Below are 27,751 nucleotides of genomic sequence, written 5' to 3'. Positions count from 1 at the left end.
GTTTATAGAAATTATTGGATTATTTACATTTTTAGTTAGTCTCTGTCTAAGGAAACTTTATGATTTTTAAACTATGAAACTAAGAGGAGTACAATTGTGTGTGTGGAAAGAGAGAGACAGAGTGACTGTGTGAAGGAAGATCTTTAGAGAAGCACAAGCGTTCAAAGGACCCTGAGGGCTCACAGCAGCTAATCTCTGTCATGCTTCCGAGTGCCAACGCCCCCTTTGCTTCTCACCATAACTTGTGATCTTGGAGGCATGAAAGAATTTCAGCCCCTCCTCCAGCCTGCCCATCTCTGTTGGTTGCTTCTACAGGCTCCATGTCAGACCCGGTTTGGAGCACAAATCTGAAGACCACGTAGGAAGGTTATTTTCTCCGTGGTCATGAGTGGAAGCAATGGGCCGACTGACACCCATACCTATCAATCCTTAGCCGAGGATTGCCCCTTTGGCTCTGTGGAGCAACCCAAGAGATCCACGGGGAGACTCGTCATGCACAGCATGGCCATGTTTGGCCGAGAGTTTTGCTATGCGGTGGAGGCAGCTTATGTGACTCCAGTTCTGCTCAGCGTGGGCCTGCCTAAGAGCCTGTACAGCATGGTGTGGCTCCTAAGCCCCATCTTGGGATTCTTGCTCCAGCCTGTGGTGGGATCAGCCAGTGATCACTGCAGGGCCCGGTGGGGTCGCCGGAGACCCTACATCCTGACTCTGGCCATTATGATGCTCTTGGGAATGGCTCTGTACCTCAATGGAGATGCGGTCGTATCAGGTAAGTGGATCGCACAGATCCCGTAGTTAACTGCTGGGTTAAAATGTCATCAGTATTTTTAATGCCGCATAGAAAATGGCTAGAACTAACGTTCTCTCTCTCTCAGCATGTGTGACCTCCCTCCCACCTTTCGATGACCCCGAGCCTGGGGCTGAGGAGCTTTTGCTTCCAGAACCATCTCGACGCTGTCTTTTATTATTGCAAGGTTTTAAAAAATGGGATTGAACTTATATCTACTTCATCAAATTATATTATTAAAAATTATTTTTACTTATTTACCAGTCAAAGGAGTTTTGAGCCACTTACGCCTCATGGAAGACTTTGTTAAATTGACAAGCTATAAACCTTTGTAACAAACTACCTGCTGTGTACAAATAAGGCCTAATTCTGGGTGCTTAACATTTTAATTGGTTTAGGGCACAGGCCTGTCAGCTCTGGGAGTGCTTTTGCATTGCAAATTCTGGACGAAGAATTTGGTATTAAAGCAATATTTCTAGCTGCAAATCAGCTACTAACTTCTATGTACTTGGTGACAGTATCTTGGAAAAGAGATCCTGAGGGGCACATATTTCAATACCATTTATGCCAGTAGAATGAGTGAATGAGTGTGATACAGCTCAAGCAGGTACCATTTTTATATATTTAGGAGGATGTACAAATATGGAAGTGTAAGATATAAGTAGGAAATATAAGATAAGTACTGGAGGTAGGAAAGAGAGGAGAGCTTTCTCTTTTATACAGGAATGTTTCAAATATGTTCATATCTGACACACCACTCTTAGGTTAACAAAGCAAACTACAAGTCAGGGAAACAACTTCTTCATTCTTGACAGATTAGGTAGATGGACAGAGCATACAGATAGAATGGATCTTACATATGTGTTAAAAGCACTACAGTGCCTGTCTTGATAAACCAAAGGAACTGGAGGGGGTTGGTTGGGGATAGACAAGGTTTTCGTTTGTCTGGGCCATTCAAAAGTGTGCATCAAAGGGCGATGGAGCCACAGATTCTCATACTCACTCCCCACACCGGCCAAGTCAGAGTCCTGGAAAATGGGGCCAGCAATCTGTATTTTGACCAAACAGTTAGGATGGCACTCAGGTACTCCAGAGACTGAGGAGCCCCGTGTTTGGGTGCCTCTGTACAACTGTGGGTCCACACTTGCATAAAGGGGTGCCTCAAAGAGTAGCTGTCACTGCAGCTGGGATTTGAAGAATTGTATCCATCTTATTTCATATTATTATTTTTAATTTAAAGAGATGTCATTAGAACCCCAGAATATTCTGATAAAATGTGTAACCCGGTGCTCTTTAGAACAGTCCCAAGATCGCGCAACTATTACCACTCTATTTCTAGGATATTTTCATACCCCTCCCCAAAGAAAGTCTCCACCACTGGAAGTCACCCCCCATTTTCTCCTATCACCAACCTATGTATTTGTATTTCTACCTATGCATTTGTCTTTCCGAGGCATCCAATTGGTACTTTCTTAAACATGGGGGGTGGGGGAAGCCATTTTTTAGATATAAAACCCAACCTACAAAACCAAAACAAGGTGATTTGATGAGAGTTTAAGTGAAATAAAAATATGTGGGTTGTTTAAACCTGATTTAAAAGGCTTATGTTTGTTTTTCTTTTAGCTTTGGTTGCTAACCCAAGGCAGAAGCTGATCTGGGCCATAAGCATCACCATGGTAGGTGTGGTTCTCTTTGATTTTTCTGCTGACTTCATTGACGGGCCCATCAAAGCCTACTTATTTGATGTCTGCTCCCACCAGGACAAGGAGAAGGGCCTCCACTACCATGCCCTCTTCACAGGTAGGGAATGTTCCAGAAAGGTGGTCCATCCGCTTTGCAGACAGGGAGGAATGTCAGCCGAAGCATCCAGTGTCTCTGCACTTAGAACCTTTTGGATGAATGGGTCAGTTGATAGGAAGTGCCTATCACGCGCTCTGGCCTGTCTCCATCTGTGTCCCTGAACAAAGTAAGCTCATGACTGGGCTGCAGAGTTCCTGAAAAGGAAGTTTACATAAGAGGTTTCTTCAGAACACTGCAGAATGTAGGAAGGAGTCCCGTGCACTGAACATTCTCTTTAACACAATGAGCCTCCGGGCATTCGTCTGTCATGCAGCCCCAGTCTTACTAGGGATGCATTGAAAATGCAGGTTTCTGGGTTCTTCCTCCCCTTATGCTAATTCAGTCCATCTCAGATGAGGCCTAGGAGTTTGCCTTTTATTTGATAAGGACTGGAGATAATATGGCAGGTATCCTAAGAGATGCATTTGAAACCAAAACTAGAGTTAAAGCAAGTAAACGAAACTCTACCATCTTCAAGAGCTTTTCAGTATATAAAGAGATCAATCTGTAAATGTCCATGTTGGGTGGGCATTGACGGCTCTCTCAATTCCTAGGGACCTGTTGTCAGCCTCCCTTGATTGCCACTGGGCTGTTTCCTAAGCAGTGCTTGGTAGCACACCAGGTAGGCGCTGGACCCTGTTAACACTTTAAGTGAAGCCAGGGGGATCTTTATATCTAGCAGGACTCTGTCAGACCACTTAATTATATTGCCTTCTTAGTCAGGCCAAGGGTACTTAAGGTTTGAGGAACCCTAGCTCCTCCCATGGCCATGGGGGTCCTACCCTCAGAGCCAAGATTAGCTCCTGCATGTGAAGCCATCCAGTGTAGCCTTGTCATTCTGGAAATATAAAAACAGTGAAACTATGGAGGGACAAGGCTACCCAGTGCAGCAAACCATTCTACTGCTTTTAAAGAAGGCAGCAGGGCAGCCATGACACAGAAGGCAGGAGGAGGCCCCTGGCCTCCATGTGTCTGGACGTATAAATGCTGCAGAATAAAGCTAGGGTTTGAGAAGATTCCTGCTTCATCTTTGCTCTTATTGCTCAGCAGCCTTATCCCCTCACCTGGACGTCTACTCCCATGGAAATTTTATCCTCATCATTAAGCTCAACAAACATTTTTAACCACTGAGCCATCTCTCCACCCCACCAACCCACAGGCTGTGTTCACCCCACACCTCAAGCCACATCTTTCATTATTCCTCCACATTCTTTGTGCTCCAAATAACTCTCACTGTATTTCCAGGGCAGACCTCAGGGCTGTTTCATTCTCTCGTCTCCTGGATCTTTTACCATGGACAGTCACACTGCACATGCTCAGAATAAATACTGACACAATGCAAGAGGGAACCTGCCCTTTCCTTCTTCTATTCTTAATTTTAATGATGTCTTACTTATTTGTTGAGAATTTCAAACACTATATTTTGATCATATTTATTTCTTTTCCTCAACTCATCCCAGATCTGCCTGCTTTTCTTCTCTGTACTCAAGGTCTTGTGTTGCTCAGAGTGTCCCACTGGAGTCAAAAATACTCGAAAATTCCCACCCTCCTCCTAAGAAGAAGGTCCCAGACAAAATTGCCATTTGACATAATTTCTATTTGACGTAATTTCTAACTTAGCCTTGGACTCAATCCACAAAATAATCAAAGTACAGAAGTTTAGTGAATGGATTTCTTGAGCAGGGAGAGGTGGGCTGCACATCACCATTCACAGGTCCATCAGTGCACAGCCCCTGGGGGTTCTCTGGTCAGCCTGGTCTGCCATGCCACGGGACTGCTGCCGCCCAGCTGGCTTGACTAGCAGAAAGGTTATTGCTACAGTCATGGAGGAGAGCAATCCAAGGTCAAGGTGTTGACAGAGATGGGTTCTGGGAAAGCCTCTCTTCCTGACTTGCAGACATCTGTCATCCTGTGTCCTCCTAAAATGCCTGCAGACCCTGACTTTGACGGGAAGGGCAATTGGTGACAAGGGAAAGTTCAGCCCGCCTATGAGGAAACTCTCTAGTACTTCTCAATTTAAAAGCTCACTTTGTTCTCAAAGGACAATTGCCATCTAATTTCTTTCGTAGCCTTTCAATTTTTCTGCCTCCTATTTTAGAACATTCCTGACCAACCCATTTGTACCATACAGTTTGTGAAAGAAGACGCTATTGACAAAAAATGTGCGTGTGAATGAATGGGTGAGAAGCTGAGAGGTGCTGCAGAGGTGAACAGCATTCTGTGCATGTTAGTGTGCTACTTAGTTGCAATCCCATTGGAGTCCCTCCCTATTATCTACATCCTGACTCTTCCGGTCCTCCTGTGAGTGGCAGGTGCTCAAGGCCTGAGGAAAGGGGGTGATCATAACAGTGCTCACAGGACAGTGGGTCAAACACTGATATTGGTTTATTCTTCTTGAACAACAAGCATTTAGGGGAGAGAATACATGTTGGTGCTTGGTCAGCAGTCTATGTCAGCACCAACTTAACTTTTATTTGCTTACTTTCTCGGTGTGTTGCCTTTTGGATACATGACGGTTGCCATAGTTCTAGCGTGTTTCTGTAAGAGGAGTGGGGTGAGAGGTGGGGGTGGAGAGAAGAGTCACGGAAGAAGGAAGGGGAAGAGATATTGTCTTTTTAAAGGAGGAAAGAGGTTTCTACTCTCCACAGACATTTATTTGTTTCTCACTGAGTGTATCTAGATCATCCCGTAGGCCACTGAGGTTGAAAGTGAGGGTCTGTTTAGTTTTTCATTTTTAGGGACGGGGACACTTGTTTCCCTGGAACAAATTGGGATCCATTACTAAGAAAGAAGGAGCACTTATTACTACAAAGGAGAAAGCCAATCCTTACATAAAATACAGACATAACTGTGTTGGCCTTAAAGAAACGTTTGATTTCTTTGTTTTCCATTGTTCTGTCTCAGTATAAGGACCAAACTCTGGATGACAGGCAGTGTCTCCAGTGTTTGTGTTTGGTCCTGTGGGACACACACTGTGCACAGCTTCAAGCAGGCCCAGTCCCCAGTAGAAGGGCAAGTGCACACTCCTCCTCATCTAGGCCAGTACACCAACATTCTGCCCAATTTAGAGCCTCGTTTCTAAAGTCTCTGAGTACTCAGTGATGATGCTGCATTGTTCATAATGATCACTACTGGGCCACTCATAAAATGTGGCATGTCTTGTTCTGTGTATGTAAAGCGGCATGTACAGTGTGTGTGTGTGTATGTGTGTGTGTGTATGAGAGAGAGAGAGAGAGAGACAGAGAGACAGAGAGAGACAGAGACAGAGAGAGACAGAGACAGACAGAAGAAGTGCCTTATCACTCCGCTCTGTCTTTGAATAAAACAGATGGCTCCAGTATTCTACTCAAAGCAAGCATTTTCTGACAAAGGCATATTCAATGTCAGGGACCATTTGGATTTCCATATACATAACATTCACACAGGCAATCTAGCCATCCCAGGAAACTGAAGTTCTTTTCATTTGTTTCCAAACTGTTTAGACCATCATTTCTAAATGCTTTGCAAAAATGTGTCGAAGAGTTCATTGTGAATATTTTCTAGCCTGCTTCTGTGTGTCTCTGTGTATATTTATGTGCTAAAGAAATTTTTCTACTGGCTTCTGGGGAACAATTTTTATTCCACCCTTTGTCTCTTCCAATAAAACTGTCATCTCTCCAGCCCTGGGTTAGCAGAAGCCATGATGGGTTTGGTGGACATACCCATAGTCACTCAATATACAGATCTGTCGGTATAGAGATCACCTGAAGCCATGGAAACCAGCGAGCCAACCAATCCATACTTATGGGGAGAAAGTTTCTTCCTTATGTTGAGAGTTCCTAACCCAGGGGATCTGTGCTAAGTTAACCTCCAGACTGTACTGCCCTGGGCAGCACAAACTATCTGTTGGTGGCAAACTTGAACCAGGCACCTTGGAAAATCGTGCCTCCCCTTGGCTGCAGTGCAGGCTCAGGATGTCTGCAGTTTGTTTCCCTCCAGACCTGGGAGTCTATGACATTAATTGCAAACAAACTGGAGAAAGGTTCCATGTACAGAATGAAGATATGTGTGAAGGGTCAGGTGGAAGACTTTTGTGCTCAGTTGCTTTCTCTATGGCTCCATCATTGAAAGTTGTATCTGTAATGAGTGCTTCAGGGAGAGACTGCATTCCTTCAGAGGAAGAGGGGGAAATGCATTAGACTTGGTGTCTTTTAACTTCAGAAAAGCACTTCAAAGTATGCCCCAAAAATGCTAATGTAAAAACTAAAAATGCTGTGTCTGGCAAATAATTGAAGACTGAGAAGAGAGTTAAAAATAGTTTCTGATAGAACCCCTTTAACCAAACTTTTTATTTGATACAAAAGAATTACCTTTCATGTTTGGGGCTATTTAAACTTTTTCTCATTTGTGAGTAATTGTTGGATGAATGGTTTTGTTTCATCAACTGGATTCCCTTTGAAGTTTGTGCCTGTGGGACACTTTCACATCTCCCTCCTCAGGCACTTTACAAAGGACAAGCCAGAGCAGAAAGCAAGGACATCCCCCACCCCCTTCACTTTAATACTTGAATTTCTAATAAGTCAGCATGTACCATCTGTCCTTACAGTGTTCTGTGTGAAGACGCCTTCACTGCTTCGATGTACAGTGTACAGTGATCAATCAGGCGCATTAGCACCCCCCCCCCCTTTTCATGATCGTTGTTGTCTCAATATGTTGAGAACCTTCTAACTCTCTTACTTGGTGCCACACAAAACTTGGAGTGTCAGTAGCTGGAGTGCTGTAGATGGTTAGACTTAATTCTTTGGATCTAACTGTGCTGTGTCACCTACTATCAAGCTTCCCTCTGTCCCCTCCTATTCTCTACTGATGGCTACTCTATGTTCTCCTTGTATGAATGGATTTTTTTTTTTTTTTTTTGCTTACCTTTCTATGCTTGTTATTGTCACCAGTCCCAATGTCCCCAGGAGAGAGCTTTCCTATACTCTCTTCTGTGATGGAAGTCTGGGTACCAACTTTCTTGGCCTTCTTGTTCTGACCACAGAGCCTGTATGGGCACACAAACACACACACACACACACACACACACACACACACACACACACACACACAGTCTCATATTATTTATTCATTTGTTTTGTCTTCATCCTCATCCCCGCTGTCAGGAATATCTCTCCTTTTCATTGCTCTGCAGCCAGTGCTGTGAGCATAAATGTGGGAGGGGCTCAGGAGCTGTAGGTGTGGCAGATATGCTATTTCACATTTCTTAGGCTGTATTGCTAGGAGGTAAAGCGACTAACCCAAGGCCACCCTACTGGACGTAGAAGAGGAGTAGTAACATTCAACAAGACAAGAGTTAGCTAAAGAGATGATGTCAGTGGTAGTTCAGATTCCTGTAAGAGTTGAGTTCCAGGAATCTGGAATTTGGATTCCCATACAGGTCCACCAGAGGGAATCTGGACAAACTGTTCACTTAGGATGGAATTCCATAGAGAAGGAGGGAAATGTCACCAACTGTGCCATCCAGGTATTATGGAGTTGGCTTCTACTTTCCATCTCCATGGTCCTTGAGCTCTGTAAAGTGAATCTTAGAGCTCTCCATTTGGGAGAAGAAAGGGTGGAAGATTCACCTCCACTAGGTTCCAGGAGAACCTGGATGGTTTCCGGATGGCTCCAGGAGATTTATGAGTCTGAGGTGAAGTGGGGTCCAGATGCACCCATGCAACTACTGGGTTTGCAATAGGTACCACAGCAGCTTCTGGAGCGAGAGAGAGCAAGGCCAAGATTTGCGATGGCTCAAAAGGGTTCTCCCCTCAGCAGATAAGCTCCATTCTTCTTGGATACCACTAGGAGGTGCAAGAGCATCATTCACCGTCCAGGTGCACTAGCACTTAAGAGTTATAAATATTCATTATGCAGACTTGAACAATGAACTGTAGGTAGTCACAAATGGCTTAAAAACCAGACTTATTAATGAGATGAAAATATACTCTTCTCTAATCCTTAATCAAAAAAGAAAGTGAAGTCAGGTCTTATGAGTCCTGTCACAGAACAGGGAGTTTCTGAACTAGGTTAGTGAGCCACTTTCCATGCTTAAATTGAGAAACTCCTTCTATAAACATGATGAGATAATGACAGCGAGTGTTTTTGTGGGAACCATTAGTGGATTTGGTATGTTAGCACAAATCAGAGACGTCCATCGGGAACAGAACCTGCAATCTCAGGGCATGTGTACTCTTGGGCAAAGGCGCTTTGCATATTATCTACATGCATCTGGTTAAGTAAGAACAGTATGATTTTGACACTGGTTTACCACACACTTTCTAGCCTGAAGCACAGGAAACAACCAGCAAAGGACAATGCTGGATGAAATTTTGTGCCTAAAACAGATGTGACTCTGCAAAGGCAAACTTAAGTCTAATTGCCTGTATGTTAAGGGACTTTTCATAGGACAGGGAGAACTTGGCCTCAGTCAGGTTGGAATACCCCCTCCCACCTCAGGGGCTGCATCCAAGTGTTAGTGATATAGAAAGCAAATGTTTGGGAGGGAAAGTCTGTAGGTTGAGCGACAACTGCTCAACACTGGCATAGGCTGCTCACAGTCCCACCATGCCTTAGTGGTCAGGTCGAGCAGTCAGAACCCATCATCTTTCATTCTATTTACAAGGCTCCCTCGGACCACGAATTCTCAGCTTCCTCCAGGCCAGCTGCTCTTCTTATTCACACACAGGGATGGTGGGAGATTAGCTCTGAGCTTTAAACTCTCTATATCTGCCCTTCCTTGCATCCTAGTAGAAAGATAAAACACAGGCAGTGCCTACTATTGTTGGAGTCCATACACACAAGTTTGTCCGCTCCAGAATGTCATTGTGACACCAACATTTACACCAAGGACCTCTATAGAATGGAAGAGTATTTGAGTCACCTGATTTGCACATTGCCAGCTGAGTTCCCAGGCTAATAAGTAGAATACAATAGGAAAGGCGTCTTTAAACAAAGAGACATTACATTCTTCCTCCTTGTTTTGCTTCTCATATACTACAAGTAGGGATCTTTTAACGAATATCTAGTGCCATGTACAGAACAGTTTTGTGCCCTGAATTAGAGTTTGTTGCCTAAATTAACCCCCCAAAATAGACAAGCGGGGTGTTTCAGGGCTATCATTTCATTACTGAAGAGGCAGAGGCAGGAGGATCACCATTTCAAAGCTAGAGACCTCATCCCAAAGGAAACTAAAGTGGCCTTAAATATAGTGATGAAATGTTGTCTGTTGTTTCTAAGCCCACTGAGGCTGAGCTATCAACAGACTACAGTAAAAGTGTCCTTAAACAGAAACACAAAATGAAGTTCTGTGTTGATCTGCCGCCAAAAATGAGACAAGAGCTCCCAGGGACTGTATCCGGAGTCTCTCCCATGCACAGTGGTACATGCATCAGTTCATGCACTAATGCTTTGCCAGTGTCAACTCCATAGGTCGTAGCAACTGTGAATAACTAGCATACTTCCTCAAATGACGACTGACCATGGCAATGTGTGACAAGTGGAACCGAGCAGGGCACATGACAAATTCATCTGTCTGGATTTACTGCACAGCCATTCCTACATGCAGGTCTTACTGTCTCATGGGAGGTCCCTTCTAGCGGTGGATTTCCGAAGTCCCTTGAGAGGAGGGAGATGTACATCTACCTCCCACACTCCGACCTTCCAAAACTCTGCCAAGACTCTGGGCTGTCACTGCCAAAATGGTTGACTAACACATGTGCACCCACTGTGAACACTGTGGCTCATACACAGCCATGCTTTTAAAGCTCACATTCTACCAGATCTACTAGCAATAGTTTTGGATTCTTGCAGCCTTGGAGGCTGGACTGGGTCTTAATGCAGTGGGTTTTCATAGCAAGAACTTTCCACGTGCTTCACTTTTTCCACATGTGGCTCTTCATCTTCCTGCTTCTCTTCCGTGGTGTCTGCCTTCCCACAGAGAAGGCTCATGATTCTGGACCAGATAATTCATGCGGGCGCTGGAGATCTGACCTCTGATTTTCATGCTTGCGGGGCAATCACATTGTCAGTGGAGCTGTCACCCATCATCAGAGGTGGGAACTCTCAGTTGTGTTTGTTTTCACGTCCCTTGGTTGATGAGGATATTGTCTTTATCTGAAATGGAAGCTCACTCAACGAATAAAACTGCAAATCGATCCACTAAGTCAAACAACCCATGTTTGCTAAGGCATGCTCAGTGGCTGATGCTGAAAAGGTTTGGACAGAAGAAGCAGTCCTACCCAAACTTGTGACATATGTAGAGGATGTGTCTGGAATTCGGTCATTTACTACACATTTTCAAATCTCTTGATGTGTCTCTCTTCTAGCCTTAGGTTTTAAGAAATCACCAATGTCAGCAATACCTGAGTCACAGTACTCAGTTTTGTTGCTAATCTGCGTAAGGTCTTACTCATAGAAGGAATGTTTGTATTTAAAGCAGGAAGTCAGGAGAACAGAACACTAATAACGGTGTTTTAAATGTCAGAATTAGGGAGGAATCAATTTTGATGAGTCCAATTTCAGAGTCTCTCAAGTGACGCCATGTTTATATGAGGCACATAAAGCAGGAAGCAGGAAACCTTCCCTTTAGAGTCTCATACGATGATAATAAACTTAGAAAAAAATCACGTTTCAATTTTTTTATTTCTGTAGCTAACAAGGGCAAGCATGTAGCTAGACCTTCCACAGAGATGAAGATAGATGTCAAGGTTCTTTGATCATCCCAAGCTAGTTTGTATCTTCTCAAGAAGCTTGGTGGTGGATAGAGGATAATAAAATCATCTCTTTTTACTGCCACTGGAAATTGATTTTTATGGACTAATTTGGGTCAATAATTTGAGTTTTTTGCTTGTTGTTACGTTTTTGTTAAGTAGTATAGAGGATACAGTTTGGGAAGGCAACAGTATCTCCAAGGATGGTACTTTATTTGCTGTGTGTTCACTGCTGTATTGGACATTTTTCATTTCCATATCATTGACCTTCTTGGTAGGTTACTTGTATGTTATTACTCCATAAAAGATACACAGGACTAAGGTCACAGCAAATAAATGCCAGAGCTGAGACTTGAACCCACACTGTCTTAGCCTCTTGCTGTGTTGGCGCTTCATCATTACAGGCAGTCTCTGCTTTCCTAGGGAGCTTTTCCACAGAAGGGGAAGGCCTGTGCATGGTGGGAAATAAACATGACTGACTGAATATGCTAATGCATCTCTCTCTGTCTCTGTCTCTGTCTCTCCCACCCCCTTTGCCTTCTAGGTTTTGGAGGTGCCCTTGGCTACATTTTGGGTGCCATAGACTGGGTGCATCTAGATCTGGGAAGGCTGCTGGGCACAGAATTCCAAGTCATGTTCTTCTTCTCCGCCCTGGTTCTCATCTTGTGCTTCATCACACACCTGTGCAGTATCCCTGAAGCTCCACTCAGAGATGGTGCAACTGACCCTCCCTCACAGCAGGACCCTCAGGGCTCCTCACTGTCAGCCAATGGGACACATGAATACGGCTCTATTGAGAAAGTTAAAAATGGAGGTGCAGACACAGAGCAGCCAGTACAGGAATGGAAAAACAAAAAGCCTTCGGGCCAGGTAAAGATGCAAATTCTTTTTTCTTTTTCTCCACATGGGGGAAGTTTTCTTGCTAAGTCACTTTGTTCTTTGGGAAATTTGTCTTGTTTGCTTGTCTGATGTGAAGTTTTGTGAAGTCTATTTGAACCTTTAAAACCTCCCTTAGTCATTTGCTGTTGGAATGAAAATCTTGTGCCTCAGTGGTTCTCTTGCCTCTTACTCCTTTCAAAGCATCAAACTGGGGAAGGTGACATCGTCATCTGTAACAGTGAGACATGTGAGAACTCTCCAGCCACCTTCTGGCCACAGGAAATAGTCTTTTAGATAAAGAATTACAATCTACAATTTTGTTCCTTCAAATGACAATGCCATTGAGTTAATGACAGGATTAGACATATGAATTTGCATAACATGACTTGGTTGGATAATTCTTTCAATCCATTTTCAGTTAGCTGGGCAAAAGGTTCATTAGCTTCAACTTAAAAACATAAAAGAAAAACAAAACCACAAAAACCCATCTGCCAGAGAAAAGGATCAAGGTTCAGAGGAAATGGTCAGCGAAGAGATTAGAATGATGTTGGCTGATATAGAAGCCACTAACCGCACAGAACTGCTTAAATTACGGTTAATCAAAATGAAATAAAATTAAGTCTCCACTAGTTGCATTAGCCACATTTTGAAAGCTCAAAGCCACAGAGGACAGGAAATGCTTCCAAGGCACAAGTGTAGAACCCTTCCGCTGCACTAAAAAGGCAGATTAGACTACATTGATCCAGGAAGCACAGCCTTCTGTCAGCTGCCCTTCAATATCTTGGGGTAGTACAACAGATCCACCTAGAAGTCTTGTGCTTGGATCACCTGCATTATTCACTCAATGAATAACTGACAGGGTGGCTTTAGAGCAGCCTAAAGATTTAGACATTTGTCAAATCCTGGTACTACTAAATGGATGACCTTGGACATTTACATTTCTGTAAAACGAAAATGTAATTTTATCCACCAGCAAGGGATAGTATGCAGTTCCCATGTAACTCACTCAGGATGGTTCCCACTGGATGGTAAGGTGTGTTCTTTTGTGTCTGTGAGAATGTGAGTGCTCTAAGCACAAACAGGGAATCTGCTCCAAAGTTCTATAAACAGTCCACTACTTCACAGCTCTCCCGAGGTCAGCTTCTCCTGTTGGCTTAGTGTATTTGCCAGAATTATTGGATTTTGCAACCAATACAAAGAAAGAAAGGTGAATTTTAGACTTTAAATTAAGTATATAAGCATATATGTATGCTATCAATATAAACGAATTATCATTCATTTAACAAACTGCTCTAGATACTGAGTACGTACACAGCCCTATATTAAGGATTCTGAGACCATTATATTGACTAATGTCCAGATCCTGTTCTTAGGAATTTATAAGTCAGTTCCTTTGCCTGGGAGATTATAAATGGGCACGAGCCATTTATACCATCACAGCGAGGCACAGAATAGAAGATGCCACAACAGCAATGTTTCCACTGAGATTTTCTAAAAGGCAGGTGTGTTGGGTAGAAATACGTATGCAAGAGATTCACAGGGCAAAGCAGCATGAAAGACAAATGAAGAAGAGGAAATAGGAAGCTTTTAGCTTCCTAAAAGTCAAATACCTGGGGAAGGAAGGGATGGACACAGTGGGGCATCTCTGTCTCCCACCTGCACTACAGTACTAAAAGCTTCAGCCAGGTCGAAGGTTGTTTGTTGTTGTTTTTTTTTTTTTTTTTTTTTTTTTAATTTCAGCCAAACTGGCCCTCAGTAAGTCCAAATCTCATGGGAAGAGCTGGTACTAGAACATTACATCTTGTCTAACCATTGTCAAGAATGGGTGGTAAGTCTACAGACAGCACTTAGACGGTCACTCATCCGTGTGCCCACCAGCAGGGAATCAAAATGGCACACATTTCTATGATGGTAATGATTCTCACAGCCAAACTTGCAATATATTTCGCAAAATGGAGAAATTGTTCTTAAGCAAATAGAGCTAGGCTTTGAGGACTTAAAAAAAAAAAAGTCACCCCAGCCTGGTGCTTGAATGAGGGTTTGAAGTGGAGATCTGGGGAAGATTGCTCCTGGTAGAAGAGGGGGTAACAACAATGCCATAGAGTAAGGACACAACAACAACAACAAATCAAAATTCCCTTAGTGTGTATGGGGGAAAAAGTGACAAAACTCTACCTTGGCCACTCTTATATAAAGTAGACTTTCAGCCAAATTTGTAAAACAAGGGACTTCCTAGTAGAGCATATGGTAAGAGGATTAGTTAACCAAAAGAGAAATCTGATAAACATCCATCAGCAGTAGCAGCCACGGTTGACAGGCCTGAAGGGACAGAATACACTGCAGTAGAGATCACAGGCACTGAAGCAAGACTTGCAAGGCTGGACAAATTATCCAGAGGAAATCAGCAAGAACACACGGGATTTGAACTGTACCTTACACACCTAATGGCATCAGGACACACATTTCCCTCCATTGAACAGAATGGGGAATATTCCTTAGGGATGAGTCACAGCGCCTGCATGGGTCTGAGCTAGGTCCTCTGCATATATGTTATGGCTATTAGCTTGGTGTTCTTGTGGGACTCCTAATGGTGGGAGTGGGGGCATCTCTGACTCTTTTGTGTGCTATTGGGATCCTTCTCCTCATTCTGGCTTCCCTTATCCTGCCATGATTTGAGGGTTCGTTCTTAGTCTTATTGTAACTGGAAATGCCATGTTCAGTTGATATCCCTAGCAAACCTGCTCACTTTCTTTCCTTTCCTTTCCTTTCCTTTCCTTTCCTTTCCTTTCCTTTTCCTTTTCCTTTTCCTTTTCCTTTCCCTTTCCCTTTCCCTTTCCCTTTCCCTTTCCCTTTCCCTTTCCCTTTCCCTTTCCCTTTCCCTTTCCCTTTCCCTTTCCCTTTCCCTTTCCCTTTCCCTTTCCCTTTCCCTTTCCCTTTCCCTTTCCCTTTCCCTTTCCCTTTCCCTTTCCCTTTCCCTTTCCCTTTCCCTTTCCCTTTCCCTTTCCCTTTCCCTTTCCCTTTCCCTTCCCTTCCCTTTCCCTTTCCCTTTCCCTTTCCCTTTCTTTCTTTCTTTCTTTCTTTCTTTCTTTCTTTCTTTCTTTCTTTCTTTCTTTCTTTCTTTCTTTCTCTGTGTCTCTGTTTCTGTCTCTGTCTGTCTGTCTGTCTGTCTGTCTGTGTCTGTCTGTCTGTCTCTTTCTCCCTCTCTTTCATGGGGAGAGGGGAGGTGGGAGGAAATGGAAGGAAGGGACACTACAGTTGGGATGTAAAGTATGAGAGAAGAATAAAGGAAAACCATGACATGGAGGGCCTTTCCAACTACAGCAGTGAAGAGCTACACAGAACTAGAAGTGGATAATACAGGAAACTTCAAAGTATTCACAAATATGTGGACATTCAATAACATTCCTCTAAGCAAGCAAGAGATCACAGAAGAGGTTATAAGAAATGTGAAAATACATCATGCTGTGTTTACAGATGAATAAAATTCTATTGAAGTCTACCAAGCATGCCACTAACTAATGCCAATACTTTCCAAAGCCTTTTAAACACATCCAAAAGGAGGGAACACTTCCAAACACATCTATAAAATCATAATTATGCTGACGGCAAAGACAGACACTGGCAGTAAAACAATGAAAGATTCACACGCCCACATTCTTGATAAGCACTGATGTCGAGATCCTCAACAGAATACTAGCAAACCAAAGACAGCAACACATTCAAAGGATTATCTACCATGATCAGGGACATGTTCTCCAAGAATGCAAAGATTGTTTATGATGTATAAGTCAATAAATGTGGCACACTATATCACATTGATTGCAACAGGATAACACCATGTGATTATTTGACAAAATGTGCAAATAACATTAGACAAAATTCAACATCTTTCAATGATTAAATACTCTCTGTAGGAGTTGAAGAGACGGCTGCTCTTCCACAGGACCCAGGTTCAATTCCCAGCATCCACATGGCAGCTCACTCCTGTTTGTAACTCCAGTTACACCCTTGCACACTCATACATGCAGGCAAAACACCATTAAATGTAAAAATAAATTATGTAAAAATCCTTTTAGAAACTTGTGCTAAGGATATCTACTGCCAGTTCTATGGGGCAAAGCAGTAGAGCGATCAGTGAAGAGAAAGAAATTTAAAAATGTGTTCAAGTGAAAACAAAGAGCTTGCATTGTCTTTTTGCTGAGGGTAGGGTATTATATTTATAAAACTCTTAAAAGTCAATTCAAAATCTGTTAGATCCAAACTGCAAATTAAGTAAATGTAAGGATATATAAAAAAGTTCAGTATATTAGTACACATTTGCAGCCAAGTGTGCTGGTTAGTCTTTTGTCAACGTCACACAAATTAGGGTCTTCTGGGAAGACAGGACCTAATTGAGAAAATGCTTTAATCAGATTGGCCTGTGAGGAAATCTGCAGAGGCACTTTCTGGAGTAATGATTACTGTGGGAGAGCCTAATCCACTGCGGGTGGTGCCATCCCCTGTAGGTGGTCCTGGGTTGTGTAAGAAAGCAGGGGAACAAGCCAGTAAGCAGCAGTATTCAATTGCCTCTGCTTCAGTTCCTGCCTCCCGGTTCTGCCTTGAGTGCCTGCCTTTCCATTATGATGGACTGGGGTTATGACTGGGATGTGTAAGCCAAATTAACCATTTCCCAACCAAATGTCTTAGCTAGGGTTTCTATGCTATGATGAAATACCATGACCAGAGGCAAGTTGGGGAGGAGAGAGTTTATTTGGCTCACACTTCCATGTCATAGTCTATCACTGAAGGAAGTCAGGACCAGAACACAAATAGGGCAGGGGCCTAGAGACAGGAGTGGATGCAGAGGCCATGAAGGTGGGAGAGGAGAGGGGAGAGCTACTTCCTTGCTTGCTCATCATGGCTTGCTCAGTCTGTTTTTTGTGTAGAACCTAGGGCCACACCAGCCCAAGAATAGCACTACCCACAATGTCCCTCCTGCACAGACAACTAATTTAAAAAATGCCCTATGACTTGATCTTACAGAAGCATTTTCTCAGTTGAGGTCTCTTCCTTTCAGATGAGTGTAGAATGTGTCAAGTTGACATACAACTAGCTAACACACTAAGTTACTTTTGGCCATGGTGTTTTAACACAGCAATAGAAAGCAAATCAGTTTCAGATACGATCTAAAACTAAAATCAATTTACAGTAGCTACTTAAGAATAAGTTTAGTTAATGTCCATAGTTAAAAACTATAAAGATATTGAAAACATAATTAATTAGAAATTAAGAGAATTAACATTATTAAATATCCATATTACTCAGGGCAATCTATAGATTCAATGCCATCTCCATCAAAATTCCAATCACTTTTTTCACAGAAATAGAAAAAAAGCTACATAAAACCATGAAGACCACAGGTATCTAAAGCTTGAACAAAAATAACAAAGATAGGGGCATTTATTTCTTTACCACAAAGCTATATAATTAACAATGATTTGTACAGGCATGAAATCCAGCACATGGATCAATGGAATCAAATAAAAAACCAAGAATTAATCCTCAGATTTAATCTCTGGCCAAAAACCAGCCAGAACAACAAGTGGAGGAAAAGGCGGTCTTCAATGGCTAGGGTTGGAAAGTGTGTGTATGCACATATGGAAGAGTGAAGCTAGATAATCATGACATGGCATATAAAAAGCCAGCTAGAGTGACTCAGAGGCCTAAGCATAAGCCCCGAACTGTAAAATGAGGAGAAGGAACCAGCAGGGAAAGGTGTGACCTTTATCTAGGAATAGAGGTTCATGATTAGTTATCGTCCCACAGTACAAAGGGAGATAGAAACACGGGGGTTGCATGGCACTGACAGATCCCTCCTCAGCAAAGGATACTATCAACAGAGTGAATGGGCACAGTGCTGAATGGGAGGGTGAATTTGCAAACTATACTCCAGTGAGCAGTTACTATCCAAAAGGAAGCCAGCAAGCGAATGAGGGACTCCATGGTTTCTGTTGCTATGTTGGCTTGGGTTTTTGTCTGTGTGTATGGGGCAGGGAGAGGGACTTTTTGTTTCATTTTGCTTTGCTTTGTTATTTTTTTTTTATCCTATTGGTGTTGATTTTCAATTTTTTTGTTTGTTTTGGAGAGGGGGAGAAGAAGGCAGGGAAGGAATGGGGAGGCAGGGAGGGAATGGGGAGTCAGGGAGAGACGGAGGGAGGGAGGGAGGGAGGGAGGGAGGGGGGAGGGAGGGAGGGAGAGAAGGGGGGGGAGGGAGACATGACTTCTGTTAGTCCTAGGTAGTCATTCTACAACATACCCATATTTCAAAACATGTAACACATCTCAAACAGTAGTTTTCAGTTGAACAACAAGAAAATAAATGAAGCAAACAATAGCAATATGTGTCACACATGATTTAGAATTGGAATCGTTTTGATGTCAGGTTTAACAGACAAACTAAGCCAGATATGGTGGCCTGGGCCTTTAATGCCAGCACACTGGAAGCAGAGGAATTTGGATCTCCATGAGTTCAAGTCCGTCTAGGTCTAAGTATCAGTTTCAGGGCAGAGGAAGGCATCATGGGCTCATAGCTAAGCATTGGGCACTTCTCTTCTCTGTGCACATCTAGGGATGCCTCCAGCTATGCACAGCAGGGCAGGATCAAAGCCAAGGTCAAAGTTGCCATACTTTCTCAGTTATTGGTTCCAAACCGAGAGCAGCTGCGCAGTTTAGAGCTAGGATTGTTTTGAATGGGAAGAGACCTGAACTTGAGAGTTCAAACTGGATTCCATAAAAATCCCATCTCCCAAACCTGCATGCCAAGAGTTTTCCTTCTCAACGTTTGTGTTTTCTCCTTCAGAGAATAGTTTGGGTTTCTTCCTCACGAGGATTCTGAGTTTTATTCACTCACAAATCCACCACGTCTTAGTCAGCAGCTGAGGATGGGGCAGAGTCTGTTCAGTACAATGACTCCTGGAGGCTCGCACCCATTGGGAGGGGTTCTCCCAGGGAACTGATGAGTCAGGGGTAAGACGCCACCTGAATTCTCATTCTCGGTTAAAAATACTGAGTATTTATATCCCCATCTTTTACAGAAATACTAAGCTCAAATCTGAAATCTCACATTTACGTTTTTGGAAGGGAAGAGAAATTAGGTTAACAATGAAGCAGGCTGAAAATTAGGTAGGAGGCGGAAGGATTCATTAATATTTGCAGCGAGGCAGAACTCATGCTTGCCAGGTTTACTTTCGCGATTGTACAATTTTGTGGGAAGGAGAAATAAAAGGCAGAGAAAACTCTTACTTTGAAGAAAGAAAACCAGCTGCCATTCCCTGGACAATGCCTACGTTTTTCTAGAAGTAATTTTGCACAGTTGTTACAATCAGCTTTTATTTTTAGATATTGTAATCTGCACGCAGAGTATTTCCCCTAACTACGAGAGAAGAGAATGCATATATTTTTATACTAATTAAGTATAAGGAGATTAATATATTCGCCATCCATGGGTCAAATAGTGCAGGGTGGATAAAGTTAACTAGGTGTGATGCTGCATGCCTGTGATCCCAGCACTCTGGAGGGGAAGGCAAGAGGACTGGGAAGATCATCCTCGGCTATGTGGCAAAATCAAGGCCAGCCTGAGCTACATGAAATTCTGTCTCAAAACAGGAAACAGAAACAAGGACGATGAAAATGACAGTGTCAGTTACGGGATGAATCCAAAATTGTTAAGTCAGATTTCTTCAACAAAGAAAAAATATCGCATTGCTTTGAGTTATAAAACGATATGTTATTATAGTGAAAACAGACAATCTCAGGATACTGTCTGACAACTCTACTAATTAGATCTCAATTTCCTTATGTCAAGACTCAGAATTTTAAAACCACCGAGAAGAAGGAACCATCAACCACCTCAGATGACATTCATATTTCCATTGTCCTTAGGGAGGCCGAGTGCTTAATGTTCCAAGGTTTCTTTCTTCTCTTGCGTGACAAGATGCTGAACACTTTTTATGTTTTCAGTTTTGTGGATATTTTAAAAATTCTAGCTCTCTCATGCTTACTGAAACCAAATGATGATGATGATGATGATGGTGACGATGGTGACTATGATGATGATAACAACAGGTTGAAGCCCTGATGTTAATGTATGAATCTAAAGTAAGGAATCTGGGGGATGAGTATTCATCCTTTAAAAGATTTATTTATTTTGTGTATGTGAATACCCTGTTGCTCTCTTCAGATACCATGCAACCATTGCTGAGAATTGAACTCAGGACCTCTGGAAGAGCAGTCAGTTCTCTTAACCGCTGAGCCATCTCTCCAGCCCCAAGTATTCATCTTTTACATGTGTCTATTTATACTCTTCACATCTTTAACTCAATGCAAAGCTCACTTATGCCTATCCTTGGCAATGGCTGGGGAAGTTACTGGAGAGCAGGCACCTAGCCAAAGGACAGGGAGTTGATTAGCAATCTGTTAGCTTCCATCTTACAACAACATCCATCAATCATCACACAGTTGTAGCGGTCAGAAGTATTGGTGGGCTCCAGTAGGTTCTCGGCTCTGGGTCCTACATCACTACAATCATGACGTCAGATTGCAGAACCTGTCTTCATTCAGGTCATTGGCAAAGTCCAATTCCTCGTGGGGTAGCAGTATGGTTCCTGTTTTCTTGTGGATTACTGTCCAGGATCTGTCTTAAGTTTTGAAGGACCACTCCCAGTTCCTTTTCCACGTGGCTCCTTCTGTTTCCAAAGGCAGTGACCCTCAAGCTTAAGTTGCTCTGAATTCTGCTTCTGCTCTGTTGGAAGAACACTTCTGCTTTCTAAGGGCTTGTGTGGTTCAACTAGTATTAACCAGGTAACCTTCCTATTAATTTCTTCAAGGTCCACTAACTAGGAACCTTAATTGTATCTTCCAGATTCCTCTCTAAATGTATCAAAACATAAGCCTGGGTTCCATCAAAACAAGAGACCATGAACTCCATCTTGAACGAGCTTGCCGTGCTCTAAGAATAATAATTATCCCAGGGATTGTTTAGACCTGTGAGCTTTGGCCTTATAGGAGTAGGATTTAAAAGACAGAGTGCTAGCTGTTTCTTGCATCTTGGGCTAAGTGTAACTCCGTTCCAAAACTCTCCAACCTTAAGTGATGAAAGTTACTCATGGGCCTGCGACTGCTAAGTAGTCATTCATTTTAAGCAGCATATTATCGATGCAACGATATTATACAACTGCTGGGGAAGTTACTGGAGAGCAGGCACCTAGCCAAAGGACAGGGAGTTGATTAGCAATCTGTGTTAGTTTCCTAAAACATTACTACAAATGTAACATCCATCAATCATCACACACTTGTAGTGGTCAGAAGTGTTGGTGGGCTCTACTGGGTTCTCAGCTCTGGTTGTCCAATGGAAACCAACATGTGATGTCTTATGAGAGACAAGTGACAGAGACACAGTCTGGCTGTGGCTCTGACCCTGACTCTGCTGATGGGTGCGTATCTACACTGAACACCTATGTTCTTTTGCCAGAGTCAGAGGACAATGTCGATGAAGTCACTCCTTCGGGCATTAGTGAACATGCCTTCCCATTATCGCTGCCTTTGCGTCAGCCACCTGATTGGATGGACTGCCTTCCTGTCAAACATGCTCTTCTTCACAGATTTCATGGGACAGGTAATGGATGCATATGCCCACACTCTCATCAGAGCTTCTCTTGTCTGGCCTGTGCAATAGATATAGCAAAGAGTGCCCTCAAGAAGCTGGTTTACAGTTACAGTTCAAGAAGTAGGCTGTGACACGCTATGAAACGAAATATCGTGAAACCTACCACTACTCAATCAAATACAATAAATAAATGTAATCAAATGCAACAAATAGACAAGAGTAGGTTTGAGCTGCAGAGCCGTGGCAAGCTTCATTAAAAGCTTGCAACCCGGTCTTGAAGGGTGAGTTTCAGAGATAAGAGAGAATCCTAAGTGGAAACAGGAATGGCATGTGCTGAGGTGAGCTGGAAGGCTGTTAGCTGTGCCAGAGAATGGTACTGCATCATCTGGGGCCAGGTGTTATCTTGACAAGGGGACCATTAACATCACTCCAGAGAAGTGTTATTCATGTTTGATGCGTGAAGTGAGAATTTTGGTTTCTTTCAAAAGCACAGAAATGTTATGGGAATGTGTTTTTGTCTTAATCCCAGGTGTGGGACATGGAGCTGCTTCAGACTGTCTGCAGCAGCTGTCTGTAATTTGCCTTGTGCTCCAGCAGGGCTGTGATTTTTGCCAGCTACAGATAGTTCCTGCAAATTTAGAATTCTAGGGTTTCTTGTATGGGTAAATAAATGCTAGAGCCCTGAGAGGGGCTGTAGTCGCTGCTGCTGCTGCTGCTGCTGTTGCTGGTTGCTGGTTGCTGGTTACTGGTTACTGGTTGCTGGTTACTGGTTGCTGGTTGCTGGTTGCTGGTTACTGGTTACTGGTTACTGGTTACTGGTTACTGGTTACTGGTTGCTGGTTGCTGGTTACTGGTTGCTGGTTGCTGGTTGTCATTATTGTGACTTGTCAAGTGGCCATGCACAAAGAGAGAAGAAAAAGAAACTGAATATCCCAATAGAGAAGATTAAACTTGCCCTAAGGAACTCAATGCTCGTAAAGATATCAACACCCCTTTCTCCTTTGGCCTTCATTCTTTCTCTCCTACCTAGTGTAGATGGGTTGGAAGGGTGGAATAGGAGTGGAGAAGGGTGGTAGAAAAAGGACCCGTAAAGTAGCCAAAGGTCCTGCTACAGATGCAGGCACTGTACTTGATGAAGGCCCTTGATGGAGGTATGCTAGATGAAAGGAGAGTGCTAATGCTGTCTGCTTGAACTCTGGCCCCTAGGAAGTGCCCCTCCCCCCAAGGGTAGAGAAGCATTTGAAGAGCTGCCCACCTCACTGCACTAGTTACAAAATCACTGGAAACTCTCTTTCAGATTGTATACCATGGGGATCCCTACGGTGCACACAACTCCACGGAGTTTCTCATCTATGAAAGAGGAGTTGAGGTCGGATGTTGGGGCTTGTGCATCAACTCTGTGTTTTCTTCAGTTTATTCATGTAAGTGTTCTTCTCCCAAGGCTGTCTTCAAATGGCTAGCAGCAGGATCCAGACTTTATATCCCACAATCTATTTCCTTCTCTTTAAAGATTGGATTTTGATCATTTTAGGGGACCGGGAAAAACTACTCCTTTCAAGAGGATCACAGGAAGTGTCTTTTTTCAGAGTCAATCCTAGGAGTCATTCCCCTTGAATTGTGCTTGTAACCAGTGGGATTCTGGGAAACTGATGTTAGAAAATAAAAGGAAATTTTGTGAATAAGATAGTAAAGTGTTGGACGGATAAGATGTGGAGCCCAGGAGCTTCCTGGTCTGCTGGATGGAGCAGGACCATTTCATAGGTGTCTTGTAGATTTCATAGATGATCTGACCAATTTGTAGATGCTTCCTAGTTCTTCCCACAGCTACCTTAAATTGTGCTTCTGTTATTCAAGTATTCCTCCTACTTCTCCACCCACCATTGGCAGAAGTCACCATTTACCTCCCCTCAGAGCATATTGCTACTCTTTCTCAGTTCAGCAACACAGCATCAGGTGAAGATCTAGCATCTCCACCTACCTAGAGTGCCACAGGGCAACCTGGATGCCCTGGTGGGAAATCGCCCTAGAAAACTCCATCTGCACTGCAGTCAAGCGTAGCCTTCTAGCCGTTACTACAATAACTCTGGGTACTGAGATAGAGCTGACCTCCTTTCCTATGCTAGCACTCATGCCTAAAATCCAACTCCGTAATTTCTTCCTACCACAAAGACAGCACTGCTGAGGGTGTCTTGGGAAGCAGAGGCAAGGGAATTTAGTTCTTGAAGAAGTGAATTGACTTCTCCTCATGAATGAGGCACTTTTCACCAGACTTTCAACCTTTCTACAGTTGATAGAGATGTGTCCAAATCTCTCTTTTTCTTTCCTTACCTCTCATTGGCTTACCTACACACCTGGATAAGAGCTGTGCACTGATATCTTTTGAGCAGCAAGATGCCTTAGACTCAATGTTCTGCACATGCATAAATATGAAACAAGCAAGCTTGTCAAGGATTATTACGAGTTTGACCTAGCTCTGCACTGCTAGAGATCATCTATGTGCCAATATTGGGCTGGGTGATTTTTTTTATAGGTTTTGCCACATTTGATTTTGACTAACAGCCTCTACTACAAAAAAAAAACTATATTTTATTCCTACTTTTTAGGTAAGGAGGATAAACAATTAAGAGACTTGTCTCCGTGGAGAAGCCTATGATAGGGCAGTGTGGGATTCCCTTCACAGTTCTTGTAGGATTGACAAGATAGGCAAATGTCTACAGAGAACCTCAGATCTTTTTTACCTGGACAGATTGCCTTCAGGTTAGGGCTAAGAAACTAATAGTGACTTAGATTGTTCTGGGAAGCTTGGCTATTTTAATATCTCTAACTTAACTCTGGGTCGTGGGATCAGTCCACCGGGTCCTCTTGGGTCTGACCTCTCTCATCAGAATGAACATGACTCTCCTGTGTCATTCATCCCTGGGTCCCATCACCAAGGGTCTCTTTTCTGCCTCTCCTTTTTATATTCTTTTGATATCTGGCTGGCTACTAAACAGTACGTTGTTCTTCTCTATGGACAGTAGAGTCAGCAAGGCAACTTCATGCTGTCTTTTATGCAAAGGATTTAAAACTGATCCCCAAAGCCAGCTGTTTCTGGCACACAGATAAGGAAGTATTTTGTTTCTGACTCAGTATCAAAGGAAGTCGTCTAAAAAGGAAAATGCATCTTCAAAAGAAAGGATTATCTGAAGTTATTAGATATTGTGCGGCCTGCCAGCTGTAATTTTTCCCCCTTTATTCTCTCTACAGACTTTCAGAAAGCTATGGTCTCCTACATTGGATTAAAAGGCCTTTATTTCATGGGATATTTGCTCTTTGGCCTGGGAACAGGATTCATAGGACTCTTTCCAAATGTGTACTCTACCCTGGTCCTCTGTTCTATGTTTGGTGTAATGTCCAGCACATTGTACACTGTGCCCTTTAACCTCATTGCTGAGTACCACCGTGAAGAGGAGAAAGAGGTGGGTGACAAAGGGAATTTACCTCAAGGATAAGGGAAGAAGGAATTTGGCAGAAGGATGCTTAAACAAGTATAACCATGCAAACATGACTACAAAGCTAGGAGACTTCTCTCTTTGCTGTGAATCCCTATGCACCTTTTGAATTTTTGGACAATGATAGTGACCCCAAATATATGATTAAAGTAGGTAGACTCACTGATGAGAAATGAGTCCTTGGTCAGACTGAGACAAAGAGGCCCAATGTCTTTTGCAACCATTCTAAGGAGCTTTCAACATCGCCCCAGTATTTCTAGATGCCCAGAGTGATGCCACCCCTGATCTAAGGTATAGAGAAGCATGGTGGCATTTCTCGAGGTTACAGTCTGGAACGGTGACTTAACCCTTACCATGCTTCCTGGATGGAGGTACTGTCCACTTATGACTTGGGATTCAGACCACAAGACAGGACCTTAAGTGATCCTCATAAATGTATTTGAGGAGTACAGTGAGGAAACCACCAAAATAGTCACTCAGTCATTGAAGAGGGTTGTGTGTGTGTGTGTGTGTGTGTGTGTGTGTGTGAGTGTGTGTGTGTGTGTGTGTGTGTGTGTGTGAGTGTGTGTGTGTGTGTGAGTGTGTGTGTGTGTGTGAGTGTGTGTGTGTGTGAGTGTGAGTGTGTGTGTGTGAGTGTGTGTGTGTGTGAGTGTGTGTGTGTGTGTGAGTGTGTGTGTGTGTGTGAGTGTGTGTGTGTGTGAGTGTGTGAGTGTGTGTGTGTGTGAGTGTGTGAGTGTGTGTGTGTGTGAGTGTGTGTGTGTGTGAGTGTGTGTGTGTGTGTGAGTGTGTGTGTGTGTGTGAGTGTGTGTGTGTGTGTGTGTGTGTGTGAGTGTGTGTGTGTGTGTGTGTGTGTGTGTGTGTCAGAGAGAGAAACTATTCCAAGGCATTTGGAAGAGTTCAAAGCAGAAAGAGAAAAACAAAAAAACCCAAACTGGACATGGCCTAGGAGGCTAAGGAGGGAGGAGGAAAAAAAAAATCAAAGAATAGCAAGGGGGGGGGAGGAAGGGAAGGACAGAGGGAGAAAGAGGGGGGGGAATAGGGAGGGTAGAGAGTTAAAAGGAGGATGAGTACTTTGGTGTAGAGGCAGGTGTGTGTGTGTATGGGGGAGCTTTGATATAGATATAGATATAGATATAGATATAGATATAGATATAGATATATCAAAGGAGTAGAGGGAATGATCACCAGACAGTAGCTGTCCTTCTGAGTTGGGGACAAGGGCAACACTCACTACACAAGGCCAGTGGCGAAGGAAACATGAAGGGATATGTACTGTGCTCAGCACAGGGCTTACTTATTAGCTCACAGGATTCCAAATAAGACAGCTAGTGTTACTGTTGTACTGGGGACAGTGACAGCAATGCCTTCACCTACGTGTGTGCTAATGACAACATAAGGTCCTAACTGCAAAACTGCCCTGCCAACACCTAGCATGTAAGAGATACCAAATGGCAATGTGAACCAACTGGGACCAAAGATTAACTATTAACCAAGTGTTAGCATATTAACAGAATAGCCACGCTGTGGAAGGGTTGAACTTTGCTTCTTCCATGTTTAAAACAACTTTAGCATCCTTCTGAAAATGTTTGCCTTTTTAACACCAGGGAAGAAAAAAAGATTTGGACTGATGCTTTTTTGAGTTACTGCAACATTGTATTTATTTACTTCTTACAAAGAGAATTCCGACTATATCAATGTTTAAGCAAGCACTCATTAAAGGTGGAGGAAGAGGCTTCCTGGCCATACTAGGAAAACAGCATCAGTGGAGTTCCCTGCATCCCTTGGTTAGGAATTAGCAAACTGTAGCCTGCTGGTCAAAGACAGCCTGCTGCTTGCTTTTCAACAGTTTATAAGATAAGAATCCCTTTTAAGTTTGCAAAAGATTGAAAAGAAGTTTAAAGAAGGATGCTGTTTTGGGATGCCTAAAAATAACATGAAACCCATCATCAGTGTGCTTAAGACTGCATGGAAATGCAGTTTGTTCTTTCACAAAGGCTTTCTAGAGCTGTGAGAGCAGAGGCAAATAATTACAACCAAGATCCTATGAAGCCCAGAGGTAGTTACCACTGGGCTCTTGGCCCTGTGCGCTAGTGCCTTGTAGACCAATGGTTGTTTCTGTGCTTCCCTTGTAGAAGGGGCAGGAAGCTCCAGGAGGCCCTGACAACCAGGGGAGAGGCAAAGGCGTGGACTGCGCGGCTCTCACCTGCATGGTACAGCTGGCTCAGATCTTGGTTGGCGGTGGCCTGGGCTTCCTGGTCAACATGGCTGGGAGTGTCGTCGTCGTGGTGATCACAGCCTCTGCGGTGGCCCTGATAGGCTGTTGCTTTGTGGCGCTCTTCGTAAGATATGTAGATTAGGTTCATAAAAAGACATCCACCAAACC

General features: G+C 43.2%; 1 protein-coding gene across 1 annotated transcript; it reads left to right on the top strand.

Moving 5' to 3' along the window:
* The first annotated feature begins 384 nt into the window (after positions 1 to 384).
* Positions 385 to 27,751, top strand: Slc45a2 (solute carrier family 45 member 2). The gene is made up of 7 exons (XM_021183880.2): positions 385 to 769; positions 2,411 to 2,587; positions 11,900 to 12,225; positions 21,743 to 21,886; positions 23,175 to 23,298; positions 25,124 to 25,335; positions 27,501 to 27,751. Exons 1-7 carry the CDS (start codon positions 385 to 387, stop codon positions 27,723 to 27,725), a joined length of 1,593 nt encoding a protein of 530 aa, XP_021039539.1. The 3' UTR covers positions 27,726 to 27,751.

Source organism: Mus caroli, unplaced genomic scaffold, assembly GCF_978045245.1.
Source record: "Mus caroli unplaced genomic scaffold, Mus_caroli_1 scaffold_16, whole genome shotgun sequence".
In the NCBI taxonomy this organism is placed as follows: Eukaryota; Metazoa; Chordata; class Mammalia; order Rodentia; family Muridae; genus Mus; species Mus caroli.
This window is presented reverse-complemented; position numbering and strand designations above follow the sequence as displayed.